The sequence below is a fragment of the Buteo buteo genome, chromosome 5, assembly GCF_964188355.1.
Source record: "Buteo buteo chromosome 5, bButBut1.hap1.1, whole genome shotgun sequence".
NCBI classification, from domain to species: Eukaryota; Metazoa; Chordata; class Aves; order Accipitriformes; family Accipitridae; genus Buteo; species Buteo buteo.
Genome location: NC_134175.1, coordinates 25,176,963 through 25,195,888, shown reverse-complemented (window position 1 = coordinate 25,195,888; position 18,926 = coordinate 25,176,963). Strand labels below are relative to the sequence as shown.

At 41.2% G+C, this 18,926-nt stretch overlaps 1 protein-coding gene across 4 annotated transcripts in view; it reads left to right on the top strand.

Annotated features, from left to right (window-relative positions):
- The window catches only part of PARD3B (par-3 family cell polarity regulator beta), a 434,227-nt gene that overhangs the window by 315,027 nt on the left and 100,274 nt on the right, over positions 1 to 18,926 (top strand). For all 4 annotated transcript variants that reach the window (XM_075028231.1, XM_075028232.1, XM_075028230.1 and 1 more), the window contains one exon: positions 18,280 to 18,390. In XM_075028231.1, the coding sequence (XP_074884332.1) occupies positions 18,280 to 18,390 (111 nt within the window). The remainder of the gene's footprint in view (positions 1 to 18,279; positions 18,391 to 18,926) is intronic.

Below are 18,926 nucleotides of genomic sequence, written 5' to 3'. Positions count from 1 at the left end.
GCATAGGTACATTTTTTGCATTGAATAAAAGTGGAGTGATGGCATTTCCACTGTGAACACAGTCTGCCTAGGAGAGGGATGCTGAAAAAGAAAGTTGGGCAGCAGTCTTGCAACATCCTTTTTCAGTGTGTTAATGTACAAGATATGGTCTTGCATCTGTGTTTGGGTTTTTTTAAGAGTTCAGATGAGAAGTTCTAAGGATTTCTTGACGTAAAAGTAGGTAGGAACAAAAAAGTTCTGACTATATTTATTCACTTTTCTTCAACTTTGGCATGCACAGTTTGCTCAGTGCACAAAACAAGCTCTACCATACAATTAATGTCAGATCAAAATAGTCTTGTTTATTCTGATTTTAGTTCCGCTACTTCCAATACTGGCTTATTTTTGTTGATAAAGGCAGGGGGGGAAATAACCTTTTATCAGTATGCAGGCAGCATAGCTGAAAATTTGTGAATCTCATAGTAGCTAATATAGCTGGTTACCTCAACCTTAGCTTTAGCCCAAGACCTCCAGCCTTTGCCCAGAAGAACAAGTTCTCAGGGAAAGATTCTGTTTGCAGCCTTCTACTTCCTTGGCAGCCCCTTTGTTGCCACATTCCAGTTGGAGCCCTAGGCTTTGTCTCTCTCCTAACCCTATGGGCTATCACATTCTTCAGGTGATCAGGAGTCTTGCTGAATCTTGTGCACAGCAAGTCTTGAGTTTTCTTTTTTGTTTTTAATTTGTTCTGGGAGAAGGTGACAGGCACAAACAGGAGGAATTCAGAGCTGTGGGGATCCAGGCAGCTAAAGAAGTTTCCACCATCCGTTCTTGCCTTTTTTGCTGCTTTGCTGATGAGGCTTCTTCCCAAATACAGAGGGATCTGTTGTTATAGGGTTCTATCCATTGCAGTTCAGAAGTGCCACTGTTCTCTTAATAATCGCTTTTCTAAGATGTTGCAGGAGAAAATTCATTCTGGCTTTGGTGTTATTGTGATTTAAGCCCAGCCAGCAATAAAGCACCATGAAGCCACTCACTCACTCCTCCCTTCCCCCGGCCCCAGCAAGATGAGGAGAAAATACAAAGAAAAGCTCATGGGTCAAGACAAGGACAGGGAGGGATCACTCACTATTTATGGTCACAGGCAAAAGACAGATTCAACTTGGGGAAGAAACAAAATCAATTCAATATACTACCAATCAAATCAAAACAAGGATACTGAGAAGTAAAACCAAACCCTAGAACACCTTCCCCCCACCCCTCTCTCCTTCCCAGCTCAACTCCATTCCCAGTTGTCTCTACCTCCTCCCCTGCAGCAGTGCAGGAGGATGGGGAATGGGGGTTGGGATCAGTTCGTCACACGTTGTCTCTGCCACTGCTTCTTCCTCAGGGGAGGACTCCTCAGTCTTCCCCTGCTCCAGCATGGGGTCCCTCCCACGGGAGACAGTCCTCCATGAGCTTCTCCAATGTGGGTCCTTCCCATGGGCTGCAGTTCTTCACGAACTGCTCCAGCGTGGGTCCTTTCCACAGGCTTCAGTCCTTCAGGCACAGACTGCTGCAGCACGGGCTTTCCTATGGAGTCATGGCCGTCTTGGGGGGCATCCCCCTGCTCTGGCGTGGGCTCCTTCCTGGGCTGCAGGGGGACATCTGCTCCCCTCTGTGGGCTGGGGGGTACAGCCTGCCGCCTCACCACGGGCTGCAGGGGCATCCCCTCCTCCGGCGCATCTCCTCCCCCTCCTTCTTCACTGACCTCGGTGTCTGCACAGGTGTTTCTCTCACATTCCACTCTCCACTGCAGGTTCCCCGTCTGAAATCTCTTCTCCCAGAGGCGCTGCCACCGTCACTGATGGGCTCGGCCTGGGCCAGTGCCGGGTCCGACTTGGAGCTGGGGAAGCTTCCAGCAGCTTCTCACAGGAGCCACCCCTGCAGCCCCTCCCCTGCTACCAAAACCCCAACACACAAACCCAAAACAGGTGCAAAAGCTTAAAAAGCATATGTGGCAGTGGGAGAGAACTGACAGCTTCTGCAGCTTTGGGGAGGCCAAACTTTGTGCTTTTGGAAATCACCCTATATAAGCAAAATTAAGAAGGGGTGGGGAGAGGGGCATGTTTCACACCAGTGGTAAAAGCCTGTTGAAAGCATCAGTTTTTCTAGTTTTGCAAGCTTAAATGAGCTTTAGAGAGTCATAGAAATTGACACATTAACTTAATCACATGGGTTAAACTTTTGCTCTCTTGGTAGAGTGGAGAGATCGCGCAGTTTACATGACAGTGAATTCATGAGAGAAGCCAGACTAGTTCTTATTTAACGCTGAGCTATCCGACTGAGTTCATCCTTCTTTTCTGTCCTAGTGTTTGATGACTTTCTAGGAAATAAGGGGGCAGCTTGCACTTTTAAAATTAGTGCTGTTTTAAAGCACTTACCTTGTTATATAGTTCATCCTATAAAATTTTAGAGCGCTTTGAACCTCTTCATAGTTGTCATCATATGCTTTCTGACTATAATATCAATCTGCATCAGCTCCCTCTTCTCCCTCCTCTCTGCCTTCTACCACAGACACAAAAATACAAATAAAAAAATTGAAGAAAATATTCTTCTCTGAACATCACTGAACTCTGGACCTGACAGTTCTCCAAGTTCGGTATGTTTCATCAGACTTTGGTCCTCAAGTAAGAAAATGTTCCAGTCAGTCTCATAGTGGAGGATCCCAACCGGTCTTAGCATGATGACCAGGTATCAGGTGAAAAGTATTCTAGTGGACGGCCATGCTCCCAGCCTGAAACAGTTGCCAATAGCCTGAAGGGCACATGCAAGAATAAGGGTGAGCAAATGAACTCAACTCTATGCCAGCTGACTTCTATAGATGCTGCCCAAGGAAGTGTTGCAGTGGCATGGCTTAGACATGGCAAAGGTTTAGGTGGGATAATTTTAGTAATAGATTATGGTTTGGATCTGAAAGGAGAGCTCAAAGAATGGAGCTTCTTGCTGGCTGTCAAAGGGCCCAGAGGCTAATGGTGAAGGCCAGTGATAAAAGGAATTTAAGTAGAACCCACGATTCTTCCTCTTGTGAATACGGGTTGCTGAGTTATTTTGAGGTCCTGATTTGGGCTTAGGTATAAGGTTCAGAAAAGGAGGAACACACCAGTTTCTCAGAAAGGGCTACAATTCAGGAGAGAAGGGGTCTAAGAGCTTGCTTTATTTCTAGAACATCAAGGGATAGCATAAAGATTGGTTCAAAAAATTAGGTCATTAACAGCATAAGTGATGTGGCTAAGTTTAATCCTGTGCTTAAATTACTATTTAATGATAAGAGAGGCCTTTCCTTATTTATCTTAATGGGTTTCCTTTTAGAAGGACTTTTCCATGTCTTGATAAAGTTGTATTGAGATTATTTTCAACCAGTTTTCTCTCTGTGTTTGATATTTGGGAAAACAGTGCATCTGAGAAATATCTTCTTTTGTTGAAAGGAGACATGGAGTTTCTCTGGTGCAATAACTTCAATACCACAGGACAAACACTGTGTTTGCATTTGTTCCAAGCAGCTGTTCTGTAAAATAGTAAACACTGCAACTGGGGGGAATTAAAAACATGGGAGAAATAGACCTTTCTCCTTTGGCCCTGTCTCAGGGAAGTGAACATTCCTTAGAATGTGCTGTGATTGGAACCACAAGGACACAGAAAGCCTAGGCTCTGTCTCCTAGGCCACGCTGAAATTCAGGGGAGTAACTACTGGAAAGAGAAGGGATTTCCCAGGTGGGGTGTTGTTCAGGCCTCTTTGTATATTTGGATTTGAGTAGTTGTGCTGATAAGACAAATTGGAATGTGGTGTCCACTAAATACCTTTTTTAAAAGTGTAGCTAAGAGAAATAAAATTAACTTGCAAGTCAAGATATTTAATGCACAGACATTAGTGATATTGGGCATCTATCTTGATACTAGTGTTTTCTCTTCCCCAGTGATCTTTCTCCAAAATAGAAGTCATGCAGCTATTTGATGCTTGTTCATCCCTTGTGTATATTTTCCTTGTCTTTTTTTGCTTAAGCCTAAATACCACATCTGGGTTCTTTTGTATTCAAATCAGCAAAAAGCAAATACTTTGCAGTCTAGTGCAGTTAAATCCATTGTTTACTTTCTTCCCTTGTCCAGGCATTTTGCTTCTCAGACTCTTCATTCCACCTTCTGGATATTTCTTTAGCAAGATGAGAACCTTTAGGTATCTCTATTTCTTTACCTTCCCCTTTTCAGTTTCAAACAGTACTAGCCACATTATATAAGAATAAATTCTCACTGTCCTCTGCATAACATGAAAGTCTCCTATTTGAAACCAGATTTCAACCAATTTGTTAAATGCTAGCGATTTTTGTTAAAGATTTCCAATAGCTGCACTGGGGCACTAACTGGCTTTTACTACTCTGCTTATTTAGAGAATATGCCAGCTAATTGCTAGAGGAAGTATGTCTAACAGCACAAAAGATGTAGTTGTTAATCCCAGATATTGTGAGTGGACTTGGAGGAATGTTTTTTCCAGGTGTACAGCTTTCCAGTTATTGAAACTCAGGACCTTGCATTTGACCGTGATTTCTGCTTTACATTCTTATATCCTGTTGCTTCTTTTTTCCAAAGATCAGTGGGCTATATTTGTAGTAATACTTGTCTATTCAGCAGCAGCTGGAAAAGAGACAGTGGTACAAGTGAGACAAGATGGCAGAAAATTGTATGACTGAAGGGAAAGGGGTAAAAGGGTTTCATTTCCCCACGTGAGAAGAAAAACAAAATTGAGGCTAGGCAACTGGGCTTTTTAGTTACAAGACCATGACAAAATAACAACATCGTGGCACTATAAATCAATAATGCAGCTTCATCTAAAATTCTGTACACTTTGGTGCCATTGTCTACATGCACAACAATAATATGAGAGTACAAATACAACTCAATTATCATGACAAAAAATCTGGTTTAAATGGTATCTAACAAATCAAAAGAAGTAGGGTTATAAAGAGATCAAATAATGAGTGCTATATAGTTGATAAATTAGGCACTCCTTTCACTCTTTCCCATGATAAAAGACCAAGGATACAGCCAAAGAAATGGAAATGTAGATGCTTAAGTCGTTTCACAGTCAGGTCTCTAGTTTATTTTACAGATTAAATACTTTCAGCTAAATGTAACTCACCAACTGCAAGCACTCGCGTGGTGAAATTTGTGTTCACACAGTTGGGGGAGGGGGGGGGGCAGTTATGCATTAAATTTTTAGGCCCGTGGCCAAAACATGTTTTTCAGGAAGTGTAGAGTGGCTTCTCCTCCCTTCTGCTTGTGAAGGTAGTTTTCAAACAACGAGTTATCAAGTTAAGAAATAGAAACAATACATGTGAACAGTTGCAGTTCATAATGAATAAGCAGAGTGTTCATTGTAATGAATACTGGTTGTGTTCAATTCATGGGTAACCTGTAAGCCAGAGTTTTTCCTTACAAATTATTTGATGGATGATGGCTAATAACTAATATGTTCAGGATAAATTGGGCTTGAATCATGCACAGTTTGGGAACAAAGAAGAGTTAAGTTCATTGACCACACACACTGGAGTAGTTTTTTTATCAACACCATTTAGTTTTTATTCATGCAGTGATACTGTTTTCTCCTGGCAGCTCCTGTGGCAGAAGTTTTAATGAAATGAGTGACAGACCTCATCTGTGTTCTTTAGCCTTCTACACTGCTATGGGCTTTGAATTTAACTTTTGTTTTATCACCCTCATAATTAAGTTCTTTTTCAGACTAGTTTTTTTATGCTGAGATGATAACATGCAGAATTTTTAGGGTATCTGTGCTCATTTTGGTCACGAGGTAAAACTAGTGCCAGTGGTTTAGTATTGCAAATAGTTGAATGAATGAACATAACCTTAGGACATGGAACTGGGGGGGTAGTAAGAAAAGAAGTCAGAGCCTTTGTGTGGTGAACAAAGTATCACTGTATCTGAACAAGAAAGCAGAGAGATTTTTCCCTACCTTGTTACACAAAAATTAACGGGCTGGCCCTGTAAACCCCAATAGCAAATAGTTCTTCTAAAAATAGTGTACAAACATCTGTGGTAGGAAGTCAATGTGTGAAAGGCAAGAAATACACAAGGAGGAAAAAGTTTTAGGAATTTGGGCTGTTTATGTTGTTTGCAACTTCAAGGTATGTGGTTGTAATAGCAAAATGGAAGTACTTCATGGTTTTAAGCACCGTTCTAGCAATTTTCTCTGACCTTATCCAGTAAAATGTCTTTCTCTATCTGATTGCTCCAGAATTACTGCTTTTAAGATTCAAGAAACGGAAATGTTTGCCAGGTCTTCACTGAAACCTTATAAAGTTTCTGGCACATAGTTCATGAGCAATACTATTGAAAGCAGGTATGACAAAGCTGTGTAGTTCATGTAATTGACTAAAAATTTCAGTCACTTAGTTCTGATGTTTATTCTTTGTTTATAAAGTGGCACTGAGGAAAGATTTTAATACATTCAGTCTAGTTTCTCATCCTGATGAGAGAGTATTGTGTAGCAACTGGATGAAACCTTCCTCATCCTGAACCCTTGTCCTTCAGCTGCCAGAGCGACATCTTGTGAGTATGGTGGAGTCCTTTGGTTTTTCATGTATTGGTTAGTCACTCTCTTGGCATGAAATTAGCAGTGGAGTCCTGGAGGGTTAGCAGTCTTGCTGGCTTGTTTTCATACATGCCATCTGGGGTTACCTCTGCTGAAAATAACCAGTAACCAAAAGCCACAATGCATGAGAATTGAAAATACTTTCTGAAATCATTCTTAAGGCTTAAACTCAGCTATAACTAATCAATTTGATTTCTAATAACTATTTTCAAAATCCACAAAAATCTAGTGGCAACAGATCTTGGCAAAGGCAGGCTGAAGTTCATCTTCCCTGAACATCACCACTTCCCAGCTCCTGCTCCTGACATTTTGCTTCGTATCAGTTTTGTTGTACCGAGGAGAACAGAGAAGAGCTTCCTCTTGAGATTTGTGGCAGAGGTTTTTTGCTTAATTAACTGACAGAGAGGCTGCCTCAGAGTGACAGGCAGTGCCTCCTTCAGTCCTCAAGTGAGTGGTGTTAATTTCTTGCAAAATACAGGGGAACATATTCCCATCAGTATGTCCACACAACTCAGGGATGCTAGTGAGAGCTGGGTGCTTGTATCAAAGGGGAAATTGCTATCTGTGTGCCAGGGCTGCATCCTGAATCAGTGAAGGGTGGAACTGCATCATCTCACTGGTTCTTTTTTGATGCATCATGTCTTTCAGCAACTTCATTGTTTTTTCTCCTGTTGCTATAGCTATCCTAAACCAAGTTTTCCTAAGAAAACCACAGAATAATCTAGTATCAGTTTTGTTAGTATGCCACATCAAATGCTCTAAAGCTGGGATTTTGGGGAAAATAGCAGAGGGAATTTTGGCAGGTCAGACTGGTTCTTCTGGACTTGCTCGAAAATGGTGGTAAATTTGTTTCATGTGGACAGCTGTTTGTCTGAAAGCTTGCTTTAGTACAATAGGAAAGTGATTCAGCCCCCTAATCCATCACTGGAAATCTCTGCCACCATCCAAGACACTTAAAGGAATCACATTTACAGTTCTAATTGATAGCCACTGTTTTGACAGGCAAACAAATTTCTCCTCCCAGTGGCTTCATGCAGTTGGCCTCCAGCAGACCTTACCATTAGCACAATTCTACTGAAAAGAATATACAAGCTAATAATAAATCTGTAGGGAAGGATGTTAACCACAATCTACTATGTCTAATTAGTAATGTACAATAGCCAAGGCCAGGGAGGGAAGGTATTATTGCAAAACCATCTATTATTTATTATGCCAAAACACATCTTTCAAAATACAGTATATATAACTCCGCTCTTATTTTGGCATTTTTTGAATGTTACTGCTTTGTAAAAATGTCAGCTATAGTAGCGGCGCAGAGGTGGAATTTGTGATGCTTTAACCTTAGAAGTTCATGGTGGAACCTAAAGACAAGTCATCTTAGGTTTTCTCTTTGCCTTTACAACCTCCCTTTCCTATTCAAGAACCATCTCTCTCTCCCTCTTAGAAGTCTTCCTTCGAAAGAGTCTATTCACTGTGTACTATCTCTTATTCAGAGTTTCTCAAGCACTCTGAGCAGTACAGAGCTCAAAATACAGGCTAATGCATCCTGTGGAGAAAGAGTGGATACCATTGTTGGTAGCTCAGCTACTGTAGAGATCTCTGCATGTCTCCCTGCGTATTGCTGTGCAGTGTCTTGGAGGCAAGAGTGCTGGTTCCCAAGACACGTTACCTTCATGCAGTCTCCAGCAGAAATCTCTGGGAAGAGGTATTTCTGTAGCAGTGCAGCAGTAGAGCATGTGAAAGGAGTGTGGAGCAAGGAGGGGGAGAGTGAGAGTGTTAGGAGAGAAGGAGGAAATGAATGAAGAGAGAACTTACAGGAGATAGGGGGAAATAATCAAGGGGAAGAAGCATCATAGCAAACCGGTTGGAGAATGAGGCAGGTAGATACGCAGTGATAATGTAATCGTAGCTCTGAGTTGATCAGCAGAGAAAGAGAATAGGACCTTTTTAACTGGGCGAGTCATTTTTACCCTTCATGCCTCAGTTTCTTCATTTGTAGAATGGATATGATGATATATGTGCAATATTAATTGATCATTAGAGAGTCACTACATTCCCATAGAGAATGGAGCTTTCGTGAAGTCTGGGGTGTTGTCTCACTCAAAACATAGAGGAGTCCTTTGTATTCCTGATATTTTTCAAGGGTCATGTTTTTCCTGGAGATCTCATTGGAACCTGCAATGAGCAGTTTCACTTCATGAAAGTCAGATAAACCCTAACAAATCCCCAGTGTGGCATGTAATGGGAGGAAGGCACGTGGTTTGCTTGAGAAGGCGAGTACTGCAGTGGTGAGATGATTAGCAAGTCTGACACCTTGAAGTATCATGGCTCTGAGTGCCAATGTAGCAGGTTTTCAGTTTTGTTTTGCAAATACCATGTATTTAATTTCATAGAATCATAGAATCATTTAGGTTGGAAAAGACCTTCAAGATCATCAAGTCCAACCATCAACCATGCCCACTAAACCATGTTCTGAAGTGCCTTGTCTACGTGCTTTTTGAGTACCTCCAGGGACGGTGACTTCACCACTTCCCTGGGCAGCCTGTTCCAATGCTTGACAACCCTTTCAGTAAAGAAATTTTTCCTAATATCCAATCTAAACCTTCCCTGCCGCAACTTGAGGCCATTTCCTCTCATCCTATCTCCAGCCACCTGACAGAAGAGACCAGCACCCACCTCACTACAACCCCCTTTCAGGTAGTTGTAGAGAGCGATAAGGTCTCCCCTGAGCCTCCTTTTCTCCAGACTAAACAACCCCAGTTCCCTCAGCCGCTCCTCATAAGACTTGTGCTCCAGGCCCCTCACCAACTTGGTTGCCCTTCTCTGGACACACTCCAGCACCTCAATGTCTTTCCTGTAGTGAGGGGCCCAAAACTGAACACAGGACTCGAGGTGCGGCCTCACCAGTGCCGAGTACAGGGGAACAACCACCTCCCTGCTCCTGCTGGCCACACTATTTCTGATACAGGCCAGGATGCTGTTGGCCTTCTTGGCCACCTGGGCACACCGCTGGCTCATATTCAGCCGGCTGTCAGCCAGCACCCCCAGGTCTTTTTCTGCTGGGCAGCTTTGCAACCACTCTTCCCCAAGCCTGTAGCACGGCAGGGGGTTGTTGTGACCCAAGTCCAGGACGCGACACTTGGCCTTGTTGAACCTCAGTTTGCCTCATGAGTTTTGTATCTGCAGTTCTGATAATGTCACAGTTGCATGTTGTTTTTCCATACCCAAAAGTGGTGAGCAAAAAGTTTTGTAGTGTGAGTAGAGATTCTCATATGGTGCCTTAGTAGCTGAAATGCACCAAATACCATGAGAGTTATGACATGAGAAAAATGAAAAGTCCTTCACCTTACATACATGGATAATACATACATATACTATACATGCATATGTAGTTGATACTTCAGTGAATTCTGGGGCTGTGTGGCTAGTAATAAGGGAAAGAGACCCACAACAGTTGAGGAGAAAGCATGAAAAGGAAAAGAAAAAACTCAGCAGCCTGTTCTTGTCAAATTTGGCACCCAAAGAGCTATCTTTTATCTCCCTTCAGTTGGTCTTTTCCCTGTCCCACCTTCAAGTGGCTCTCAGTTACCTGCAAAGGGCTGGAGGTGCTGGTGGGACACTGAGGCATGCTGGCTCTCACTTGACTGCAAAATTTCCATGCCCACATCTGAGAAAACCACAAGGTCCACAAGTAGTTCTGGAGGGGCTGCTGGCAACATTTGCAGACTGCACAGGGAGTGTCTGTCTCCTATTTTGTCTTACTGACTGAACCTTAGAGGAATAGGTTCAGTCAGAAACTGCATTTATCTCTTTTCTGCATGACAGAGAATAAGAAATTCCTGGAAAAATTAGTAGCTAGCCTAACATTCTGCTTATGTCTTCTTTTTGTGGAGAGATGAGAAAATGCGTGACTATGAAATGGGAATTAAGAAAGCACAGTCAAGGGGTTAATACTCTGGTCCTTTTCCTTTGCTTTGAGTATGGAGTTACCATGCCCAAGACATGGATGTGATTATCATGTTCCCCTGGGGTTGGCAGACTGGCATTCACAGACTCCATACAGAGTAGGCATAGCTATGTTTCTGTGCGCTGTCTGGGACAGAATTACTATTCACTTCAGAAGAAAGTGCTTGCCGGTACAGTGAAACCAAGAAGAGAAAATGGCTGATGCTATACGAAAGTACAGAAAAATAAGACTATACGGGAATAATTCCTTACTTGGGTGGAGGGTAATTCCACAGTCTGGTGGACAAGCAGGCAGGGCTTGTTGCATTGGACAGACTATAAATCCATTTTTTCCTTCTTCTGATCAACCTGTAAATCACAGCTGTGTTCTATTACTAGGTTTTTCTTTCTTGATGTACATGATGTGGGATGCAGAATTCTTGTACTGGTGACCAAAAAGACCAGCAACATGGTCGTCGGATGATCGAAGCATCATTTCATGGAAACAGATGCATAGCTGCTGTTCAACATCACGTTTTTCCTGGTCAGATAATAATATGGTGACCCCTCTTCATAAACACTATCTCTAACACTCAGACTACCTCAGCATGTTTTCTAAAAATAAGTTCCTTGAAGTATGAAGGATGACTCTTCATAGCTGCCTTCTGTTGTCTATATTTACATAGTAGCCGATGAGAGTTATTCCATTCCACTGGTTCAGTAGATGGACTTTGTGGTTTTGCAGCAACCACTTCTAACTCAGGTGGCCCAAGTCTTAAGGTACCATCATGGTCCTTGGTTTTTGTCTTTGGTCATTTCATATGCTGCAGAAGTAAGATTTGATGTGTGGTACAGATGGACAGAACTGCCCCACTGGTAGGGATTTCCTAATACCTAATTACCAGAATGAGTTACAGTAACTCACTTCTATCTAAATTAAGAGCAAGCTCTACATTTTAAAAATAAGGATATGGGGCTCAAAGGCTTAGGGAAGATGATGGTTGAAAAGATTTTGGGGTGATTATTTAGATTGCCTTTGTTCTGCAATTTCTAGGCAGAAGTGCAACATCTTGCATTTCACATGGCAAACAGCCTCCAGTCTTTTAGCTGATACTGAAACACAGATAATATCCAAGACAATTATACCAGCAATGAAGATTTTCTCTTATTGCTGTCCACATGGTTGATACTCTCAGAATAAACTTCACTGTGTAATTTAGGGCTTCTGTTTGACAGTTTGTTTCTGCATGTGACCCTCTCTATTGAAGATTATAGATTATTTACCTGTGAGGTGTTACAGCAAGCAGCTTCTCAGATTTGGTGCTGGGAATTCTTTCATTAGCCCTTAAGTCTGTGAACAATGTGATGATCCAAGCATTAATACAAATGTGATTAACTGTCTTTTCTCAGCTTTGTTTGCTTTGTTCTACTGATGCCTACAAGTTACATAATGAGTAGCATGTACAGGGTATGCATTAAAGGCAGTCCCCCATTGTAGCAGGCTTCATGGCAAATTTATTTTCCTTTTAGCAAAACTTCAGTGGGAAAAGAAATTGCACTGTTGATTTATTTTGAATGAACTCCTGGAAGGCTTACTAAGTATGCCATGTGGAAAGCTCCTTGAAGTGCTGAGGGTTAATACTCTCTGCTCTTAATTTCAAATTCCAGATAAATATGGTTTCAGCTTTGATCTTATCTGGACTAATTCTTTGTCACTCTACTAATTAATTCAGCATGCTGCAGAAAAGATGCTAATTTGGGCATCAAAGAAATAAACGGGTGGAGGGAGGTTGTTTTTAATCAGAGTTGTGAAAAAGATAAGTTTTACTCCCATTAGACTGGATCTGGAAGCTCAGTCATTTTAGTCTAGCTCTAGCAGCCTGATACAGTAAATTTAAAAAAAAAAAAAAATACAAAAAAGGCACTTGTTCACTTAATGTTGACATAACAGGAGCAACATATATTGGTGTTAATAATGTGGATTTCTTTATATTTGCATTTTCTACATAACATTCTCTTTTGCTGCAGACCATAACCAGTTAAACTCTGATTGCAGTATTGGAATAATGTGGATTATCTCCCCAAATAATTTGAAGATGGCTACATATGAGGATACTCATATTCATGAAGTTTAGCCACATTTGCGAAAAACAAATAGCAATTGTAGCACAGGACATTTTAACAAATTGTCACGTGCCTCCATTGATATAATAAATCGGAGGTTAGGTCATTTCTCCCTTTTCATGGGAGCTATTTTTGATTGCCTAAGCTGCCCTGTTCACTACAGAAAGCTGCTCCTCTTGCTGCCTGCCTCTTGCTTTGTGCTGCCCTGGGAGTGAGCCCCAGCAGTGGGAGAGCAGGGAGGCACCAGGCTAGCCATGTAACTCTTTCCTGCAAGCAAGCCTCACCAAATCTAGTTAAAAGTGGATTTTTTTCTTTACTTTCCAACTTACCAAACAGTATGGGTGGTGTACATGGCACTGCCCAGCCCAGCAATGGTGTTCCCATTTTACCCCTTCCTCTCCCTTTCCCCAGAGCTGGAGGCACTACCCACCCGGGAGCAGGGAGCAGAAGGGGCTGAAAAGGCCCTCTCCTGTGTTCATCATCTTATCGGGGCATTTCTCTCACCCTGCCGAAGCAGGGAGGCTGTGTCAAAAACTGCTCCTGGGCGAGGCTTTGTCATGAGGAGGTCTTGCTGCAATAGGTCTCGTACACTGGGGCATCTCGATGTCGCTGGGGCTAAATCCTCCACAGAGGGAATGGGATCCACTCATTGGGAGCAGGGGGCTGGTAGTGGGGCAAGGAAAAGAGATGCTCACCCCTCCTGGCTCGCAGACCCCTGCACAGAGCTACCCTTTTACCACAAGTTTTGACTCGTATTGTGGAGGTACTTTAATCTTCTTGAATATTGGTGAAGATTTGAACAGTGTTGCCCAGCCCTTGCTGTGTGTGCTCTGTTCTCAAAATGTCGAAATGTTTAACCAAAATCTTCTTTCTGTAGTTTTTTTCAGCTGTTGCAAAGCTCTTGGTCCCACTGGTGTAATACTCAATGGCATACTTCTGCCCAATAAGTAAACATTTAATAATAAACCTTTTAGGTATTTAGAGAGCCACTAAAAATGTAAAAGATGTATTTCATTAATGCTGCTATTAACATAAATGTAAAATGAGCCTGGCCTGTAATCACCAACAAGTCTGACTCACTAAGGATCTTTACGGCAATGTTTAATGCTCTGTAAAAGTGTATGTATGAAAGTGATTAATCAAAGCACAGCACTGCTTCTAAAGTATTTCTTCTGCTGTAAAGCTGAGTGATAAAATAACTTAAAACACACGGCAGTAGTAGCAGTTAATAAGCTTTTTATAGTCCCTGTGTGGACCTGAAAATCATACCTTATTAGTATCTTTATCTTTCTTGCTCACTCATTCATTCTTACTCACATTTAAATTTAATTTTAAGGGTTATTTCTAGTCTTTCATAAGGGAGCTGCTTTAATAATCTCTGCATTTTTCCCCATTTGCTGTGAAATGACTAGGAGTCAGAGCTTTTGTTATATGTACTTTACAAATCACTCTGTGTTTTTTACAGATCATTTCTGGAGATGTCAAGATTTTATGACATTGTTAGGCTTTGTATCTTGCTTGGCTGCGTCATAGGCCCCGTTGAATTATTTCCCCACTGATGTTTGCAATTCCATTATGTACCCTGTTAGCTGCAGTGATACCTACTCATCTAGGGCAACTGAATTAACTAAGAAATCCAAATTGCTGAATTTGGTCAGCAAGCTGCTTAGGGTTCCACTCACCAGATGTTTCTCCTGCGTAGATGTCTGAGACTTTATAGACCTGCCTGCTTTTTAATCCTTGAAGCAAATATCAACACATTTGAGATCTGGAAGCTCATGGCTCCACATGGAAACAAAGTGTTGCCATGACCACAGCTTTAGGTCTTGCATGTAAGACGTTTATCCCAAGTACAACAGAGCAGGTCTATAGGAGATTTGTTTTAATTTTTATCTCTTGGAAGCCTTGAAATGAAGCACACATATGCTTTAATGCTATAGCCAATAGAATGGTAATACTGCAAGAAGATGACACACGTTTGGTATTCAGAGACTTCAGTCATTTAATTCTTCTAAGGGGAAAAATTTTAGTTATTTGCAGGGCACCCCTTGAAATTAATAAAAATAGGATAGTTCCTCATTCTTGCATAGCATGTTTTGAACTGTTGCATATGGGCTTTTCCCATAAGGATGAAGTGCTCAGAGATCTGATCACATAAAGAAAATCCCTTTATGCTTTTGTTTACAGGAGGACAATGCTCTCAGTAGTTGGAATATTAATTTTCTCAACTGAAAAGTATACTGAAGTTATTAGGGTTTTAACTTCTTTAACAGTACTTCCCAGGCTTTTACAGTGGATAATCAGAGAACTGGGGCAGTCACTCAACCTGGGAATATACGGATTTATTTCCTTACTGTTATGATTACAAGTGGTTTCATTTTACATAAATTGATTATAGATGGATATAGAATGAGAGGATGCAGCTGATCCATTTGTTTTCAGGTCTTCTACTTATATTTCTCCATTTGTTACATAAGGTTTTCAGAGTAACAATTCCATCAGATATTATGTTGAAGAGAATTTTGCTGTGCACAGTATAGCAAAACAGACCTTTTAAAAAAGTGTGCCATACATTTTTTCATTAATGTTTTTATTCTTCTGACAATAGTATTAATATGAAAGGCAGATTTTACCACAATCCAATTATTTGTTGCCTGGAGAATTGGAAACTTCAAATCCTAAGGCCATTCAGTTTTCATAGAATTTTAATATGGATTTGATTAATTCCATAGTATAATTTTGACAATAGATTTTATCCTGTCCTTGTTGAAATCAGTGGAGGGCTTCACACTGATATCAGTGAGAACATGGTCAAACCAAGTTGGGCAGCAAGTACTCTTACCTCTTTTTTGTCTTTTTGTTTCAGTTTGGTTTGGTTTTTTGTTCCTATAAGCAGTAGGGAACCATTAAGCCTGTAGTGCACAAACCCATGCAAAATTACAATGGGTGGAAGTTAATTTTATCATCGGAAGCCCATGGCAATTAGAAAGCATCAGTGAGCAGACCATAAATTTTAGGACAAGGTGTATAAATTCAGGCAGAGATGATACTGGGGGTTTTTTGTGGTTTAATGCTGTCTACTCTATATTGCTTTTCTTAACAGTATTAAATTTTTTCTGCTTTTATTTTTTAATGTTTGTGCAAGATTTTTTTTGAGCTGAAAATATATTACAATAATAATAAAAGAGAATGGATTTTTATGGTATAGCAATGTGCAAAAGAGGCCAAAAATCTGAACATTTCCCTAGCCTTGAGCTATGTGCTGTGTACTTAGTGTAACAGGTAAAAATTGTAAGCCTGCACAAATCCCATCTGAAGCCAAAAATAGCAAAAAAACAAAGGTTGTTTTCATCAAGACCAACTCACTATTCCCAATTTATAATTACACTGGAACTTGCCAATTTTATGGCAAGAACAGCTCTACCAGCAAACAGCACTATATTTGCTGAGAGTTGTCACATTGGCAGTTATTACAATCAAAATTGTCACTTTATTTAAAATGTATTTCCCCAGTAAGCAAGAAATAATACCTAGACTTGAAAGGGGACGTATGTTAAAGATTATTTTTTTTTTACATTTCTCTCGAGTATGCAACACATCCAACTTTAACTCCCTGCAGCAATACAAAATGCCCAAGAATAATGTTTTCAAAATCAATACATGCTACAGTCGAACATGAGACTCCACAAACCCATAATTGAAACTGTGGGAGAAAAGCAGCAGCCTGAATATAAACAAAGTACCAGAGTTGGATTATGACCAAGATGCAAGTGCTAATACAGCCTCTCTTGAGAAAACTGCCATAAGACCTTCCTAGCATGTGTTAGAAAGCAGGGGTGTTTCAGGTGCAGCCTGCTGGTGCTCATCCCCAGGTGATTTATTGTTTGGCTGCCTGACATCTCTGTAGAGAGCAATATGTGCAGAGTTTCCTCTAGCTTTTCTTTTTCACCTGGGTCATCTCATATCTGTGAGCCCTTCTCACTTTGTATCTTCTCACTCTGTATGTACAACCTCTGTCTCTCTCTTGTGTTTCCCGACTGCTGACTTCACTGCCACCACCACCCTCTGACAGGGTTTGTGGCTCCACAGTGTCTTGGGACTGCTAGAACTCAGAAAGCAGCAGTGGAATCAGTGTGCTGCTCTGTACTCAAGAAGAGCCAAAAGCATGGAAAATATGTGCTGTCTTTCTGGAAGCACTGAAATGAGTAGGGGCCATAAAAATAGGATTTAAGATTGTTTATAGATGAGGTGTATGTATATTTTGATCAAAGGATCCCTCAAAGAATATAAGACACCATCTACCTCTGTTGCCGCATATAAGAAAGAGAAAACCATGCACTGAGATACAACTCTTCCTACTCCTCAGTGCAGTCCATGGCAGAGCCATGATAAAGCATCTCATGTTATTACCTGTAGTATTTGCTCTTCTTCTCATTAGCACCACACGCTACGTGTCTGTCTCCCATGCCTATCGTTCTCTTCCTAACCAAGTTCTAATTCTCTGGAAGATTGGCTGCAGCATCCCTAAGAATTCATCTGACCACAAACTCAGAATTATTGATTAAATTCACAAAAAATTTGGATCACTAACTTATGAGCCTGTCAGAGTATTTGCAAGATTTCTGCTTTTGTCAGAGGAGAAACCTAAAGTCAATGATTTACAGCTTAAGTATATGCACAGTAGTACAGCTATTCCATTTGAGGCAGTTTGGACTGACATGAAAAATAAAAAGGGTAAAAGAAAGATCACCAAGGCAATGCTGCAGACTTCCACAGAAGGGTTTGCAGTTTTGAGTCAGAGTAATTCGTTTGGAAGATGGTATATTTAACGAAGAAATCGTTACTTTTCTTTACATTGTTGTCATGCATGCAAGGACACATGAATTTGCATGGGATGACACAAACTGATCATTTACTTGTGGAACTGAGAATTTCAAATTGGGGAGGAGGAGGGGAGGTTTTTATACTTTTTGGCCTATAATTCATAAGCATATTTGACATACTTGACCCCAGTATTCTGCCTAGCTCCATCAGAAATTAAATGTACCACCCCAGTTCAGTCACGTATCTGTACAGTGTATAGAGCAAGATTTTATTCTTCCTGGTTGCATCCTCATTTAAACAAAGAACAAATCCATAAATTAAGGCCAGACATGAGTGAGAGACAACAGTTACTGATAAGAGCAGAGCACGTGGTACAGTCTGGGTGCTAACACCGCAGCCACTGCAGATTACTTTCACAGAACTGTCCTGTGGTAAGAAGAACCTTCAGCCACTTTAACATGTGCTGTATTGATAGTCCAGCCCTCCAGTGCTTTGCATTTCAGCTTTGGTGGGGCTTTTCAACTTTGTTTCAAGCAATAGCTTTTGAAAGTACAGGGTCCAAATCAATTTGTAACCAGTCCTTCTTATGGCATGTGGCCTATTTAATACTGGTAACTTATTTTGCAATGTGGGAAATATATGAGTGACTAAGATAAAAACTCACAGTGTTTTGAGTGCCTAAAATTTCTGTGGTTTATCATAGATAAGTACTGTTTTTTCTTCTAGTAATTATTTCCTCCTGATTCCTTCCTTGATATCTTCAACAGATTTGGAAAGAAAAAAGAAGATAAAAGTGGGAAAACAGATCAGAAGGGGAATCCAAAGCAAGGCATGCTTAAAGAGGAGGAGCTGGAGAAAATGAAAGATGAACGTGAAAGGTTAGTAAATGGTAGGAACATCTTTGTTCACCAGATGAAAAACTTCAAAACAAGGGATTGCTTGAAGGGACAGCCAGCCAGCCTGGCTGGAGATGTCCCAGACCATGCCTGCTGGCAGTTAGGTCCAGGCAGTGCAGAGCTTTAGGCCAGTCTTCTGGCTGAGTTAGGGCTGCTGTATGACGGGAGCTTGTCTGTCTCCTGCAGTTTCTGTGCACTGTGGCAGCTGCTATTCAGGTCCCAATTTCTGCTAAGCTGGTGAAGATCAATTTCTTCAAAACCTGTTTCACTTCTGCCCATTCCCAAGACTAGCTGACTTAATAGGGTTTTTTCCTCTACTTCTTTAAAGCAAGAACCCCTCCCCTTCTCTCCTGACAGCCTCTACTATGTTTCCAGCACTTCAGACCTCTTTGGCTTCAGCTGGCTGTGCGATCAAATGGAAGGTTTTGTACTTAGGTATGGTATTTTCTGCACAGCATTTGCTGATTAGGCACATTGCAGAAATATCTACTCAACAAATGCTGAGTATGCCAAGAGGC